This window comes from Notechis scutatus, chromosome 14 (assembly GCF_049901735.1).
Source record: "Notechis scutatus isolate UNSWTSFEM ecotype Mainland chromosome 14, rNotScu1.2, whole genome shotgun sequence".
Classification (NCBI taxonomy): Eukaryota; Metazoa; Chordata; class Lepidosauria; order Squamata; family Elapidae; genus Notechis; species Notechis scutatus.
This window is the reverse complement of record NC_142022.1, coordinates 11,154,866-11,171,364: the sequence shown is the minus strand read 5'-3', so window position 1 is coordinate 11,171,364 and position 16,499 is coordinate 11,154,866. Positions and strand designations below refer to the sequence as shown.

General features: G+C 40.2%; 1 protein-coding gene and 1 long non-coding RNA gene across 15 annotated transcripts; one reads left to right on the top strand and one right to left on the bottom strand.

Annotated features, from left to right (window-relative positions):
- The first annotated feature begins 374 nt into the window (after positions 1 to 374).
- Positions 375 to 15,146, top strand: MTMR11 (myotubularin related protein 11). Of its 14 annotated transcripts, none has more exons than XM_026685961.2 (17): positions 375 to 1,098; positions 2,955 to 3,027; positions 4,412 to 4,548; positions 5,424 to 5,496; positions 5,863 to 6,005; positions 6,404 to 6,482; positions 6,687 to 6,843; positions 7,414 to 7,501; positions 8,018 to 8,106; positions 8,653 to 8,783; positions 9,711 to 9,783; positions 10,430 to 10,500; positions 11,413 to 11,585; positions 12,123 to 12,293; positions 12,429 to 12,674; positions 12,764 to 13,042; positions 14,061 to 15,146. In XM_026685961.2, exons 1-17 carry the CDS (start codon positions 1,042 to 1,044, stop codon positions 14,175 to 14,177), a joined length of 2,157 nt encoding a protein of 718 aa, XP_026541746.1. In that variant the 5' UTR covers positions 375 to 1,041; the 3' UTR covers positions 14,178 to 15,146. The 14 variants fall into 14 exon arrangements, 13 of the variants coding, with proteins under 13 accessions (XP_026541746.1, XP_087799730.1, XP_087799733.1 ...); XR_015745363.1 differs by having other exon boundaries at positions 381 to 1,098; positions 10,430 to 10,505; XM_087943604.1 differs by having other exon boundaries at positions 396 to 1,098; positions 5,424 to 5,475.
- On the bottom strand, positions 10,715 to 16,216 carry LOC148129565 (uncharacterized). Its single transcript, XR_015745364.1, has 3 exons — positions 15,948 to 16,216; positions 15,420 to 15,557; positions 10,715 to 10,999 (listed from the first exon to the last, which is right to left on the bottom strand). It is a non-coding gene; the product is annotated as an uncharacterized LOC148129565 (long non-coding RNA).
- Between the last annotated feature and the right edge of the window lie 283 nt (positions 16,217 to 16,499).

Below are 16,499 nucleotides of genomic sequence, written 5' to 3'. Positions count from 1 at the left end.
CTTACAAATGCCAGACCACATGCTAAAAAAGCACTAGCTTCCACTATAGGTGGGGGTTGCTTTACATCCTCTTATCACAATTTATGATTTCTGCCTTCAGTTCTTCAACACTCTAGTCTAGCTCTTTCCAAAATGATTGCCAAGTTTGCCCTATGTTCAGAGGGAATTTCCTTCTGGAAATTTAAACAGAGGACTTTGCCTGTCCTTGCATTAACCACACATACCATTAACTTGCAAAAACTAATGTGTGATCTTTTTTTTTTTTTTTTTAAATGACAGGATTCTGCTCGTTAGCCTGTCAACTGCAAATCGAGGTCTCTGGATTTGTGTTATGACTAAAGCAGCTTGGCAACAAGACCCCATCCTAGAACAGCAGAGTGAGTGCTCTGTGAAAACAGCAGCTACCACCAGGGAAGGGGAGCTGTTGCTGGTAGCTGCATGCAGCATACAGCCATTGCCAGGGCGTCAGTTTCACCCGCCCTGCTTATTCCACAGGAGGAGGAAGGTGTCAGTTTCACAGAGGACTGAATGGCCCTCCTGCGGCTGCTCCTTTCCAAAGGGCCCGTTGCAGCAGGGGGGTGGGGAGGCCTCCAAGGAAAAGCCAAAAGCCGCGCCTTGCAGTAGCTAGCAGCCCTCCTACATGCACAGCTGCTGGCCAGCTTTTCCAGATGTCCTCTCCAAACAGCAGCATTTTATTTTTTTTAGAAAGGAATCTGATTAAATGTATCCATTCTCTCTGCTTCTGCCCTCTCCAAGGAAGACTTCCAGCATTTGCAGAAGAGCTGCTTCAGTTTATCTTGCCTCGCAGGAAGGAGAGACTTGGAGGTATCTGATCACCAAGACCCCCCGTCCTACCATGCTTCCACTCTGTCACCCCCAGTCCTAGCCTGCATTTCAGATTCCAGGATAATCAGAGGGGGGATTTAGGACACAGACTTCTTTTCCTCCTTCCTGTATTTCTCCTACTACACTCAAGAATTTTTTATTACACAAACTGGTGTTGCTCTTGCCCTTTTTTATGAGGCACACAAAGACACTACAATGCTTTCTATGTCCAAGAACTCTTTTAAAATTAAACACCCTCTTCCGGATACAGGGGTAAGTAGTGAATCTGCCTATTGTTTTGATGTGTGAATGAAGGTTGAGTAACTTTTTTGCCAGCGATTTGGGGAAACTGAGGGAGGAGGGGGAATATGGCTATAAATAAATCTTCCGGTTTTCTACTGTAATATTCTCAAATGCAGCAGAGGATTACTCTGTAAGATCCTTCTAGTATAAAGAGGGAGATGTGTGAGGTCTGGTGCAAGGATCTAAAGGTCTGGGTACATTATACAGTTATTACACTTGGTGGTAGTAGTATGCATATAGGGAAGTTAATTCTATATTTTGTGCAAATTTAAGAACGTTTCAAAGTGGCACCCGTGTTATCCAGGAGCCCTTCAAAAATAATGTGTACTGAAATCATTGGGATGCAAACTGTGTCAACTGTGTCCCTGCCACCAGTGAAAACTTTGGATTTTTAAACTCCCTTTTTAAACCACACTACTCTCAAGGGCAAGACAGCCACTAACATCAATGTGTTTTCTCTTGCACAACATAATGCATGAGCAGCACCACTTGTAAATAGATGTTAGGAAGTAGGGATGGAAAAACAAAACTAGGTGTAATGACTGGATATCCATGGCATTATACTGGGAAATAATTTCAATGCAGCCAACTGTTTGTTTTTGTCTCCTTTCAGAAGATTTAAAATACTGCTGCAATTTCAAAGCAACATTTCTAAAATTATTTTGTCTAAAGATCTACAGGAGTTCTGCACCCAAACTCTTAAGTTGATTCAAAGCACTAATCTCCCTTTTTGTTTAAAGCAGCGATAATTTTAGAAATGGGTGTTTGTTTCTGTACATTATGTACTTGGCTATGGAGCGTTTCAGCAGGGCAACTTTCCCGTTAATGATTCACAAACATTTAGAATGTTTTTAAAATATCCTGCCGCCTGGCTTTAACGCTTCTTTGGCTTTTGAGCTGGTAGCTAGGGAACCCAGCCTCTTGGCCTGAGTGCTTCATTCCAGGGTTCCTGCTATGACCAGGCAGCTGATCTCAGGCGGTTTCTTTAGAACAGCCAGGGAAAGTAATAAGGCCAATTAAAACAGGTTAAAGTCTGTGATTCTAGTGCTTGTTTCAATTTGTCTAATTAATAGTTTATGTATATTTTTCTGCTCAACTGTCTTTGCTTTTCCAAGAAAGATCTGTTTTTTTTTCCTTACTATTACAAGCATTCTCTTTCTCTTTCCTTTCTGACATTCTTTGCATAATCAAGCAATGTTTTCCAAATTGAGGCAGAAGTATGCATGGCTGAAGTCAGCCAGTCCAAGTGCTGTTACGATCACTGGAGCTGAAGATACAGGAAGGCATAATCGATCTAATTAATCTCCTTTATTAATAAAGGAGAATATTTGTAGCTCAGGGTTAGGGTCTGTGGTGCTCTCTGAGCTTGCTTGTTATTTTAGATTGACAATCCTCAATCTAAAGTTTAGAATGTAAAAGAAATGGTAGGACAGACACAAGCTTCCTTTTACTAGCACTGTTAAAGAAGGCAAGGGAGAAAATCATTTTGCAAGGTGATTTACTGATTTGTTAAATTATACTTGGCCTTGAAATGTTGGTGTAGTGTAGTGTATAAGAGTACAGTCTTGTAAACTGCCAGTATCTTGTGCAAACCTCCCCTCCTCCCTAAAATTATGAAAATATGCAAAATAGCCCCTTGTCCCTTTTTTCACTAGCACTGACAAGACAAAAAGTGTTGTCTGTTTCATCTCTGCTTGGTATTACTTTAAGAATATCCAGATAGGTCTTACTAGTTCAGACTAAAGATATTGCAAGTCCAGATCCTTTGCTTCCAGGAAACGCAATTTGTGCTGCACTGGTGACTATCTTTATTTCCTTCTCTGCAGCCCAGGAGTCCAAAGTCCCCCCACATGAGCAGAAAGAGGAATGGGAATTTTCACTCTCTCCAGTGCATTGAAGGTAATGGGGGAAATGGGCCAATGTGGGCATGCATGCACATGGATGTCAGACTTGGGCTACATTTCTCAAGCATGCTGAGATTGCATGGAGAGGAAAAACCAGAGCTAGAATGCTATTAAAAATGGAGTCAAACTTTTTCTTGCAAGGATATGAAGGGTTATTACTGTACAATGTTTCACTTGAAGTCACACTGATGGGAGGCTGGGGTGCCTAAAAAAGCAGACACCAATAGAGCAGATCATTCCCAGGCTGCCTCTGCAGGGTCACATGGTTCAGCTTAAGTAAGCAGCCAAGCCCAATGGTGATGGAGGACACCCTTACAGGGTGGGGGTGAAGGCATGATACATCATTATAGGGGGGAAAAAAACCTCCTCCTATTAAGATTTGAGGGAAGGGATTCTCTGAGCTGTTTTGCTGCAGCAGAAGGTAAGTCCTTTATGCAAAATAAGGCTAATAAATAGATTCTGTTCACTAAATTCTATATAATACAGCAGCAAGGTCTATGAAACCAAAGCAGAGATGCAAAGCATGAACCTTTTTACCAAATATAATGCTATGCAAAAGAGTACATACAGGTTTAAGTTGTGAGATCCTTGCACAGAAGATGCTTCATTTGCTTAGATTCCAAGTAATGTAACTGCCTTAGAGGCACTGATATGCCTGGAAATGAATCAACCCGCTTATCACTATGGAATGAAAAGAGTTAAATGCATAAAACAAGATGAGATTTTCCTTTTTATATCTTCAACTTAATATAACTTGGCATTAACTTTAGCTTGTCAACATATTCTCCAATAATATGCAGGAAAAAGTGCATCTGAACTTCCAAGTTCAAGTTACAATGTTAGTTCTTTCCAATCAGTAGGCTCTCAAATGTTGCCGTAGCTTGAGATAATTATCAGAGAGTACTTGTGAAGACTCTGAAATACTCACTATGGTGGAATGGTTGGTGAACTGGACAAATTTTGCTGATTTCTTTGATTCACGAATCCCAACCAATTAAAGACTTTGTGGTATGCAAAAGATTGTTCTTATCTTTTCTGCTGGCAAGAACTATCTGTGATAAATTTCTACCTTCTTATTGCATCAGTATAATTTGAGTAAATGCTGGGATGCTGGGATATCATTCATCAATAGATGCTGCGCACTGCCTCCCTGCACAAATTACTATTCTGGATCTTGCAGGAAGAATTTCTACCCAACCTCTGCTACATTATTTCTCACATATAAAATATGTGATCCTTAATTACATACTTAATGCATGTAACTCATTAAATACTTCACATACTACCTTCATATATCCCACTGTGGCACTTAAAAATGAAATACAAAATCCTTGTGGTCATCCTTCAACTGTTAATTAACAGTTAACTGTTTATTTCAGGTGAATATATCCAAGAAGTAGCAGATCATGTTAAAAAAAGCAGTTCTTCCCGAGATGGAGAAGGCCATATTCCTGGCACACTTTACTGTACTAATCTGAGAGTGGCCTTCTTACCAGATTCCTCTCCAAACAATGAGGTGCGTTTGGCAACTGATTCATGGCCACTAATAGCAATTCAGGTTATGCCTAAAAGCAGAGAGCAGCAAGTGAGCAACAGGAATGGAAAGGTAGGAGGAAAAGATGGTTTGGAAGTTGTGAAGGCATGGAACTCAGAAGAGGAACATAAAACGCAAGGATTCTTGGGGCTTGCTCAGTCACAGAGTTTTAGACCTGCCTTCACAGAAGGAATATTTTCTGTTGTATTTCTGCTTTGGGTTTGAGTTACATTTCCCTTCTAGATTCAGTCTATAGAATCAGTTGAAATCCGGTGAGAAAAGAACACTAGTCCCTCCAACTAATCATCCCTCCGTCCCAGTAACTCCACCATGAGGTTGTTCAGTTCTTTTAAAACAGTAAAGAATCCTGACCAGTATCTCTTATGACAAGAAAACGTGGTGAAACCAGGGGTGGGATGCTATCGGTTCTGCCCGGCTCTATAGAACCAGTAGCTCTGAAGAACAGCAGACACAGAACCGGTTCTGTATCTGCTGCTGTTTGGCCCACCTGCCCGCCCGGGCTGTTACCTGACCTTTATTTCCTGCTTTTTCAACCTCAGCTGCTTTGTGCGGCACAACTGAGGTTGAAAAAGCAGTAAAAAAGTGGTTTTTCAAATGCTGTGCACTCGCACGCACAGCTCAAGGTGTATTACACGCGCGCAAGTGCAAAACGTAATCACTGACCTGGTAGTAACACTGGTTGAATCCCACCCCTGGGTGAAACCTATTGTTGTGGGTGTACCTGTGACAAGGAGATTCAGTACAGTATTCCAAGCATATGTAAGTGGCTTCTGCTCAAACTGTGTGACTAAGGGAAGAGATCAGAAATATAAAATACCAATTTCTTTTCCTTCTAGAATGACTCTTGCTATCTGTTTATGTGCAGTGACTATGAAGTGGCCCTACCAGGTATTGGAAAACTGGTGGCTGGTAGGTTCAGAGGAAAAAATGCCTATTTAATCTTTGGGTTTATAATAGCCAACTATTTTGTTCTTAGATAATTTTGCTCAGGATGCAATAAATCAATCAATGCTTCTTTTCCATTTCCATTTGAAATACCTCTTAAAATCTGTAATATTTTCCATGGAATCTTATTTTTCTCTGAAGATCAGAGACAGAATCAGAATGTAACAGTTGGGAAGGACTTCATCCAGTTTTAGACTTGTAAACTGTCCAAGGCAGGAAACTGTTGCCTTATTGCTCTGTAAATTGACACTGTTGGTCATTCTAATAAACAGTATTTCCCTCGCAACAGCCTTCCTCCTCCTAAAAACATGATTTGTGTTCTCACCCCAGTGAATAGTTTCACAAAAGCCAAGGTGCTAACGAGCACATCTACACTGAAGTTCATTCCTGAGGAACTGATCATCTACTGCCGGGATTTCCGGGTGCTAAGGTTCCAGTTCCATGAAAATGGCTTCGAACCTCAGGCCTTCCGGGTAAGTTATGGCGGTGAATTCAGCAGAAAGATATCTAGTAAATGGTGAGTCTAAACACAGTCCTTCTGCCAAAAGATATTCTCACTCTCCATTCAGAAATCAAATACTTGTATGACCGACCTTTTCTGCAATTAAGAGAATATGCAATTCATTCCCCCTTCCTAATTCCGGCACTGGAAAATGCAAGATGGCACAGACTAATTCTTCCCATCATGGTAAACAATATTTTAGATATGAGAATCATTGGCCTCATTCATTGGCATATTTTATTAACTTCTCCTTAAAGGCAGAAAAGCCTTTTCTTTTTAAAAAGATTCCTTTTTTTTTTTTCACCCTCAGTCTGCCTTAGACAGGAAGCCAGCTAGATGACCTTGCTCTTCCATAACTTTACTTTCCAGGTGACAATGGCCATTGCACAAGCTCAGGAGAACAGTGGCAGGGATACCTGCTATGAATACTTAGCTCTGAAGAATTTGGGTAAGTAGACATAGAACCTTAAGGTTGGAAAGAGGTCTTCAAGTCCAACCCCCTGCCCAAAGCAGGAGTCTTCTGCACGATCTCAGATATAAACTGTTACCCACTCTTTTCTTGAAAACCTCCAGCGATGGAGCACTTGCAACATCAAAGAAACAGGGATATTTTTTATTGAAATACGCATCTCAACATTGACCTGTGTTGCAGAGAACAGCTGCCTGGCCAGACAGGATATTCAGCTGCAGGAAGGATTCTCAGTAGTGCTTTTTGAGACTCTCTGTGACTGGGAGAAGGAGTTGAAGCGGCTCGGTGCAGCTGGCTGGCGAGTCAGCCCAGTCAATGAACGCTTCGATATGTCTACCAGGTAAAGATCATTTTCAGGAGAATGGGAGGTGCTTTCCCATCAATACTAAATGTTGCATTGGGGGCAGATATGCTAATGGAGAAGTAACAATGGAAAGAGGTGAAGTCAGGATGAATGGGAGAGAGAAGTTGGAGTCCTTCTGACATTTAAGGCTTAAGCCAAGGAGCCTAGATCTGGAAGCTCTTGCAAAGGTAAAAAGTTAGTTAGTGTTTGTGCTGTGTAGCCAGTTAACATATGTATTTGTCTCTTTTTTTAGGTAGAATCTTCTTAAAACCCAGGCATTTTAAAAGTATGCAGTCAGATTCTAATAAATTATTATCTGATGCTATCTTGCTGCATCAAGAATCAGGCATGGAATTAACTAAGGGTATAGAAGTGAACACTAGATTGTCCTTTCTGAACATAGATTAAAAATCTATATTTGGCAGCCGGGTTCCTTTCAGATGTGTTAGACTAAGTCATACCCTGCCTATACTAGCTGGGCATGGTGGAGTGTAACTAAAGGGTACCAGGTTGCAGAGAAATACTTGGTAAGGTTTGATTTCAAAAATATTTGTTTCCTTTTAACAGCCTTCCCAAATACTTGTGGGTCCCCAATCGATTTCTCGACAATGAGCTGAAAAGAGCGTTTGTGCATTTCAATGAAAGACGAATACCAGTTGAGTATAAGGCTGCGATTAGGGATGTGCTGTGCTAGCCACGCACAAGAGCAAGAGGGCCAAATGAGGGAGGGAGCCTTACTGTTAAGCTGCAAGCAGAGGAGCTGTGGGGAGGGACATTTATCCCCCACAATGGCTCAATATAGCATGTTTCCAAGTTCCCACAACCTGAAAGGCTAGGTTAAAATGGAGCCAAGTAATTAGTGATTCAGTATAATGAGGAAACTCACCTTCTATATTAGTATATTGTGTGAATCATGCTAACATTAAACCACAATAGGGTTTATTTCAAAGAGCATAGCATGCTCTATAAAAATTAAGAATTGTGCTTTATTAACCTGCATTTAGCATCATATGCAAAGCCAGTCTGTGAGCATGAAAGAGGAAATGTTTCCATGTTGGAATACCTGCCTAAATAATGTAAAACCATTTAGAAGAGAAAGGGAAGTCTGAATTTGAAGATCAGAAAAATCTTGCTTAGAACTCAAGTTTTGTCTCTCTGTTATCATGACCAGAGGTTGTGCTGGCATCACACGAATGGCAGTGATCTTCTTAGAGCAGCTAACTTCCACACTAACTCAGATCCAGAGAAGGAAGATATAAGGTAAATGCCAAAGAATGAAACTCATAGCTAACAGTAAGCCATGGAATTTTCTGCTGTTGAGAAACCAATTGGTTGAAAGATAGGGATGACTGGGAGGGGTGGATGGGAATGATGCTAAAGTGTGGATTACCAAACACTGTGGGACAGCTTATGGGGAGGTGGAAAAAGGGGTCAGGACATCAGCAAAAACCTGGAGACATTATTACTTTTATTCAAAAAGACCCCCGATCCTCCTAATGTATGTATCACTCGGTTAATCTTGGGTAGGTCTTATCAAAAAGAACAAAACAAAACCAAGGCTTCCAATTCAATATGGAACTGAATTCCATTTCATCTTTTACATGGGAACCATACGTGAATTACAGACACAAAGGATCCAGAATGATATAATCTCAGCAGCTTGAGAGTTGCGTTTTCACACAGCCAAAGCTCAAAAATCTGTTAAATTTTGGCAATGTCAAATTTGTGCAGTACCTTAGACTACTTTTTTTTAAAAAGTCTCATTTTCTGGAATATTACCTTCACCCTCCCTATTCCTCTCTGAAGGGCAATAGAAATACTATTGTTTGCTGGACATTCTCAGTGTGTAATTGTAGAAGCAACTGCTGACCTTCCCAGCCTTCCTGAGATCCATCAGTCTTACTCCAAACTGTGGAATCTGAGCCTTTGCCTGACTGGTAAGCAGAATTAGAAAACAACTCTCCTTCTAAGAATTGTGCCACACACAAATTTTAGCACTAGCAAGGACAGACCAAGAGATCTCTCAGCCCAATCATTATGTCAGAATGCCTGTATAAGTGAATGAAAGATACGAAATGACAAGTGCTCTTCTTACATCAGATCATTAAGCAATTTTGTCAGCAACAAGATGGCATAAGCAACCAGATAATTTTGAACATCAAAAACAGGTCTAAGGATAGAAACAAAACTCCCATATTCGACTGCATTAATTTAAATGTAAACACACTTAAATGAAGTCAGAAATTCAATTCAACCGCTAGGAAACCCAGAAATACCTATGTGGATAAGAGGCAATATATTGAGTTAAGGATCAGGAAATCATTGGTTCAAATACAATGCCTGGCCTTAAGAAAGCTATTCTTACCTTCAATTCTCATCTAATTTGAGAATTTCCTACAAAACGTCAGTAAAATTACTCCAAGCATGTTGACATATTTTAAAATCTATGCAAAGCACTTTGAACTTACAAAAATAATACATGGCATAGCGTCTGAGGAATCTCCTATAACATCTGACCAGTTGATTTGATTCCACAGGGTTGAAGTGCTCCAGGTTTCTTCAAATAAAGAATGTCTCTCAGGAGGAACATAGAAGGACGCCTTCTGTACAACAGTGTTCGCCCTTCAGAATGATCTGGAGGGCCCCTTTCTGCTTTCTAGAAGTTTACAATTTACCTCTTTTATCTGTTTATGTTTTGGTTTTATTTTTAGGATTATGATACAGCTGATTCGCTAGGTTTGGAAGCCTAGGAATAAAATCCTAGGCTTTTAATGAGACTTCTATTATAGAAAGGTGTAAAATATATCCAATTTTCACAAAAAGGTGTCAAATTTAACTTCAGTGACACTTCTTGCTTCTCCTAGATACATCTGTTGCACCATCTGATGAGAAATGGTTCTCGAGTCTGGAAAATACACGGTGGCTGGATCATGTAAGGTAAGAGGTCTCAGACTTCTATGATAGTTGCCTGGGCTGGCACTAGTTATCCCTCTCTCAATCACTGATTAATAAGATGAATTAAGAAACAGGTTAATTTAAGACATTAATTCAAATAAATATTTTATTTTCAAATGCAAACCCTATATATACGGAAATTATGGTGAAAAAGCTCTGGCTCTGTTTCTTGCTCTCCTTCAATGAAATAAGGAGGCCTGTCTCTTTTGAAAATGTAGAAGATTGTTTACAAAATGGCTTCTAGCTTCCTTATGATTTGAGAACTAGTTACAAGATGAATCCTCCTAATTAATCTTGTGTTTTAAAGGCTGATTTTAGTTAAGAAAGATGATTTTAGATTGGCCAAAAATATGATATGAAGAGACTGCAGGGAAGAACCTACTGTTTGATTCACAATGCAGCCATTTTTATTTAATTTTTTTAAAGACCAATGTTAGCATGCAGATAAGAATACCTTTCAAATGATTTATATTAAACATGACTAGTTATTCAATATATTAAAGAAACTGTCACACAAAGCGTATTCTTCAAAGGCAGGAGTACAATTAGAAAAATAGGAAAGGCTATGTGAGACTTGTACTTTTTGCTTCCAACATCTTGAGAAGTGCTATCTTCCTCGTCTGTCTAGATTATGTTTGAAGAAAGCCAGTGAAGTGACTCTTCTGCTAACAGAGAGGAGTCGATCAGTTGTACTGCAAGGTAAAGTAAGTTCCTTGGTCCTTAATTCCATTTTCAAATACTTGCTTAAAAATTGTTTGACCATTGTTTGCAAACTGTAATACATGGGTTCACACAATATGCTAAATCATAATTTCACAAATCATGCTACAATTTTATTGAAGATAACCAAGAAAACCACGCTGTTCTAGATTTTCATTAGTGGTATTTATATCACTAATGTGTCAGTATGGGAGCTAGACAGAAGTCTCCAAGGACCAGAGTAATTCTCTGTCTTCTATAAAAGCTGAAATAAGACTTTTCTGATTTCAGTTAATTTATCACTCTTTGCTATCCACAATCTTATGCAGCATCTATTCATAAGCACAACATAACTTTGTGGGGAGTGGTTTCTTTTCCCAGTGGCAGTGTTGCAATACAACTAAACAGAACTGCGACTTTTGAGAAAACACACTTCCCATCCATGCGATTCCTCTTACAAATAGGATGAGATAGCTGGATGGCTAGAGTCCAAGTGAATCTACAACAAAAATTATTCAAATAAGCTGACCAATATTCTCCACAGCCCTATAATAAAGTTAAAAACAAAACAAGTCTCTAGCTACAAAGCTCAGCGCAAGGAGATTAAAACCAAGGAGATAAGGCTTTAATGAGAAATCCTGTTGACAGGAAAGTAACCCTTTCCCAGGGTCATGATACTGATTTGGAAGCAGTGCCAAAATCCCATGGATGGAATCTGATGGAAGTACCTTCAATCAGATTTCACTATATTATTTTTGTTTATCCACAAGCATTTAAACAGGATCTATGGTATGTTTCCTATTACATCTTTGTGAATATTTCTAGTAAGTAAAATCACTTCTCTGCATATTAATAATTATGCAAAAATACCACAGCTCACAAATTCTTTTTATCTGTTTCATTTCCTCCCAGAATCAGATGACAGAGATTTGAACTGTTTGCTGGCTTCCCTAGTGCAAATTCTTTCAGATCCATATAATAGGACAATACATGGATTCCAGAATCTGATACAAAAAGAATGGGTAGCAGCCGGCCATCCTTTCCTGCAGCGTCTCAATGTACTCAAGAAAAATGACCAGGATGAGGTCAGTTTCTTGTTTTATGAACTAGAATGAAATTGTGCTTTTAGCTATTTGAAATAAAATGTGTATATATAAAGTAAAATGAGAGTTGTTTTGGTGTAGTGGTTAAGATGCTGGCCTAGAAACCAGGAAACTGAGTTCTAGGCCTTTCTTAGGCATGAAAGCCACCTGAGTGACTTTGGTAGTCACTCTCTCAGTCCTACCCACCTCACAGGACTGGCAGTGTAGGAAAAACAGGAGGCAGGAATATCAAGTAGGTTTGTAGCCTTCAGTGGACCAATCAGTCAATAAAACAGGATCAAATCTAATAAAAATAAATGGATTTGCAAGGAACCCAAAGAATGGGAGACACCACTTTCTGCCTTTAAAAAACATGGCGTTAGCACCCACTATTAAGCATTCGTTTTAGTTTAAAATTCATCCTCTTTTTAGAAAAAAGTTACATACTATAAAAGAGATAAGGATTAGAGGAGGAGGAAGAGGTGGGAATCATTTGTTTAATCCGTTGTAATCCCCTTTTTTTTTGGTGTGTGTGTGTAGTCACCGGTATTTTTCCTCTTCCTGGATTCCATATGGCAACTGCTGCAGCAATTCCCACAATCTTTTGAGTTTACAGAGGCCTACTTGATGGCCATATATGATAGCTGCTTCATCCCATTTTCTAGCAGTTTCCTATTCAACTGTCAGTGGGAACGAAGTCGAAAGAATCAGGTGAGCCAAGACTGGCGGTTGTGAAAAATAATGGGGTAAAGATTGTTGTCCTAATTCCTTGAATATTAAAATCTATGAAAATGGGGGAGAGAAACACATATTGGAAATTATTAGTTTCTCTTTCTTTGTATCCAGAATCGTTTTCTCAATCAAATTTACACTCCTATCAATGGCTGGCAAGAAAATCTCTGCTCAGAAATCCTACAAAAAGGTTATCCTATCAAAAATGTAGGGCACACAAATTTGTCTACAGTTTGGAACTGGCTACTCAGATCCAACCCCTGGCAGATAGCACAGTTCAGGAACCCCTGGTACAATGAGAACAAACTCAGCAATGGAGGCACTTTAAACAAAAATTTCCTGTTCAAAAATGGTGACAAGGTGCGTATTAACAAACATAAGGTTTTTTTTAAACATTTGACTTGCTAGATTCAAAGGCAGCTATCTTTTCTACATTCTTTTTCCTCTAGATGGAAAACAGTTCTTCAGAAAAACAGACCTTGTACATTTTTTCAAAAGGCTGTCTCAGTTTGCAATCACACATTTTTCCTTGGAAAAATGGGATCCTTTCCAAAAAGAGTTTTCATCGTGTTCAGGCACTGGAGACTTCTAGAGAAGAAAGGTCTTGGATGGCCAAATCCAACGGCAGCTTCATTTATCATAATGATTTGCTGCTTCACCCATCACATACAGGGACTTCAATACGTTTATGGAAAAGGTGTTATCTTCGGGGGAATCCAGAAGTTCAGGTACAAAAAATATCCAATAGAAAAAAGCCTCAGCTGAAATAACCAATTGCCAAATATAGCTTTTGAACTGTATATTGATGGAGTCTGTAAAAGCCTGTTCAGCACCTCATATTTACTGTCTTGATTCCAAACACTGCACAGTAATGAAAATTATTTTTCAAGTGGGCAGTGTTATTAATTTGCACATTGTTCCTAAATCATTTTAGCCCATTCAGTTGTATGCCAAAAGCATTTTAAAATCTAAACATGCACTAAGGCCTCAAAGACCTTGAACAATGTTTAAAAAATGACAGGCGTGTGCTGCAGGAATCATTTCTCTTCTTGCACTTGCATACAATGTCTTGGTGCCACCCACAATCTGCTCCAGACATGTATATTCTCCTGGTATCCCCTGGCTCAGCAGATGAGCCAATTTATTTCTGGTTCAGCCTTTATATGAAAAGTATTTATTAAAGGTTATACACTGCCTTCTCTTCTGATTCTGGTGAACTGGAAATATGGTAAAAGTGCCCATTCCATTTGATACACTGAAGCTCCAAAGAGTTTGTGGGCAAACTATTGCTCTTGCCTCATCCTACTTCCTGACATGGTTTTTCTTAAGCAGCTTCCCCATAGAAACTGCTCTATGGGTAACAATTCCCCCACCCCGCAAAAATGTTGGTGGGTGAGGAAATACTATCATCTTTTCCTTTTGTATTTGGTTGGGATAAGGGGATTTTTGTAAAAGTCAAGGACAGGGCCAGCAGCATCCTCAATTGTGGAAAATATTTTAAAGTAGATTTTCTGTCTTATGAAATTTCAAGCTGCAGAAATTTTAATTTTCTGATTGCAGTATTTGGATTAAAAGCATACTTCTAAAAATCTTTAATGTTGCATCCTCTTGGTGAGGAATTTGTGTCCTGTACGGTTGAACACACACATGGAGTATAAATGCAAAAGATGATTAAAAATGGCATATATAGCAGCAGCAACTATTTTGTAACTTGAGTTTTTAATATCAATGTATGTCACCCTTCAGGTTGGCCTCTTTGCTTCCAACATTGTTAAACTCACCGAAGAACTGGATCTTCTTCAAAAGCGGCTAACCTATTTGCAAGCAAGAGGAAGCTATAGCATAGCTCTGGAAAATGAGTAAGAAGGCCACAACAGCTCATTAAAAATACAAAGCTCAGTTTTGTCCTCCCATTGGTGATGGACAGGCTTCTTGAACATTCATGGCAAAAGCTATTGCTTCTCCTTCATATAAACCACCTGCAACAAGCTGGGTTTTAGAAACTTCTTAAACGAGGCATTGTAATTTATATATTCTCATGCATAATTTTCTAAAATGAACATTTTTCCAAATGAACTGATGTTCTTATGCTGCAGACAACGGCATGCTATATATTTACAGCCCTGGAATACAGCAAAGGATCAATAAGAACTTTTGTTCTTATTGCCCAAGAAGTAACCTGTAAATGTATTAAGTAGCATCAAAAGCTGACTATACATTCAGTAGACAGAAATCATCAACCCTGGAGCCACCGACTCAATATGTATGATACACTGGTGCACAAAAATCTAATCCTTTTAGCTTCCCTCTTCATATGTCAAGTTTACTATTTATTCACTCAATGTGTACTAGCCGCTGTATTTGCTTGAGTATATATGTACTCAGGGGTGGAATTCCACTAGTATAGCAACCGCATGCGTGCTCCGCATTTAAAAAAGGCAAGCCCTTCAACTGCAGCCTCTATGAAGAAAACAGCTGAGGCGCAGCAAACCACTCTGCCGCGTGCATCAGCTGTGCTCTAAACAAAGGCATAAAGCACAGGAAAGAGCAGGGGTGGGCAAGCGGGCCCACTTCGTCACAGTGAACCAGTTCAGAGAATCGAACATGGGAACAAGGGGTTCGCCCGATCCGATCGGAACCGGTACAATCCCACCCCTGTATGTACTGTATATGCAAGTTTGTGTGTGTGTAACCTTCCATAAAGGCAAAAGCTTGCCATTTCAATTTTATACTATTTCATATGCTTTGGTTCTTAACAGCAAACAGGAAATTGCCAATTTTAAGCTAATGGCTTTTTAAATAAAATAAAAATCTCTGTAAACAGCATACAAACTGGGTCAAGGACATTTGTGCATTTGATGAAATGGGATGGTTTTTCTCTGTCACAATGTTACAAAGACGAATTGGCTTGCCACAACCACAACAGACCTTTATGTAAATTTTCCTTTATATGTGTCAAACTGAAATCCAGAATATATAGGATTCACGCCATTATTTCATGCTCACTTCATTTGTTTGCATGTGTGCTATATAAACCTTTTGCTATTTACTTTGCCTTTCTTCTCACCTAGACCAAAAAGAAAGGGCAAACCTTGTTTCACCCACCTTGGGCTAAATCACGATTTACTGCCTGAAGTTGCCTTTCTTAACCAGCTTTTGAACCAACTGCAGAGCCTTCATCTCCTCTGCCAGTGGCTTTTCCTTGCCCAGACTGGCACTGTAAAAACACATTAAGTGTGATAGCTGGAAAAAAACAAAAGTAAAGGGTTACTATCTATCTAAAGGCCTGCCACAGGAGTATTTGGGGTCTAAATAAAACTCTCTGCCAATTTAGCATGAAGCACATCAGCCACTTGCCCCTCCTGGGCATGTTTGCCTGAAGGTGGTTTCGATTTAAGGCTCTACCCCGTTCCCTCCGGGGAAGGGGGGCAGTCCTTGAGGGCCCCCCAGACCTTTCTTCCCTTTGCTCAGCCTCGGGCGCACTCTGCCTATGCTCAGAAGCATTTCCTACTCTATCCAACCCTCAATGTGCGGGAAGCAATTACTTTGCACTTTCTTCCCTGCCTGAAGAGGCCGAGACGACGGCAGTAAGACCACAGGACCCATCATTCCCATTCCCTGACTTATTCCTACCCTTGCTGGGCCTCGATCACCTCGCGAGCCCAACACGGCTTGGCTAGAAGAGGCAGAGGCGCCAATGGCTGCCGTTCTATTTGGAAAGGAGGCTCCCACAAAGCTTCGGGTTACTCAAGTTTTTTCTCTTTTTCTGCCTTCTTTTAAAAGGCAACGATTCTCCCCTCAGGAATGGCGCGCGAATGAACAAAAGAAAAGAAGAAAAGGCTGAGCGCGACTGCGCGGCGAAAGAAAAAAGCGGGAAAGGGCGAAGAGGAGGAGTTTGGGATAGACTCGCGCTGATTGGCCAGGCGCAGTTTCCCTCTTCTGGGCGGAAACTGGTGGAACCGGAAATTCTGGTTTTATGCCACATTATTGCTGTCAAAATGACGCACGTACGCAGGCGCGTTGTTGTGATATAGTGCCGGGCACTTCATGTGATTTAGTATTTAATCTGAAGGCCGACTTCCGCGAGGAGATGATTATGCGCGTGAATTGCCTGGTATAGCCCTTAAAGCCAGCTGCCTTCCACAGCGTCCGCCCGGGAACACGATGGCCGCGGCGGCCACGCTG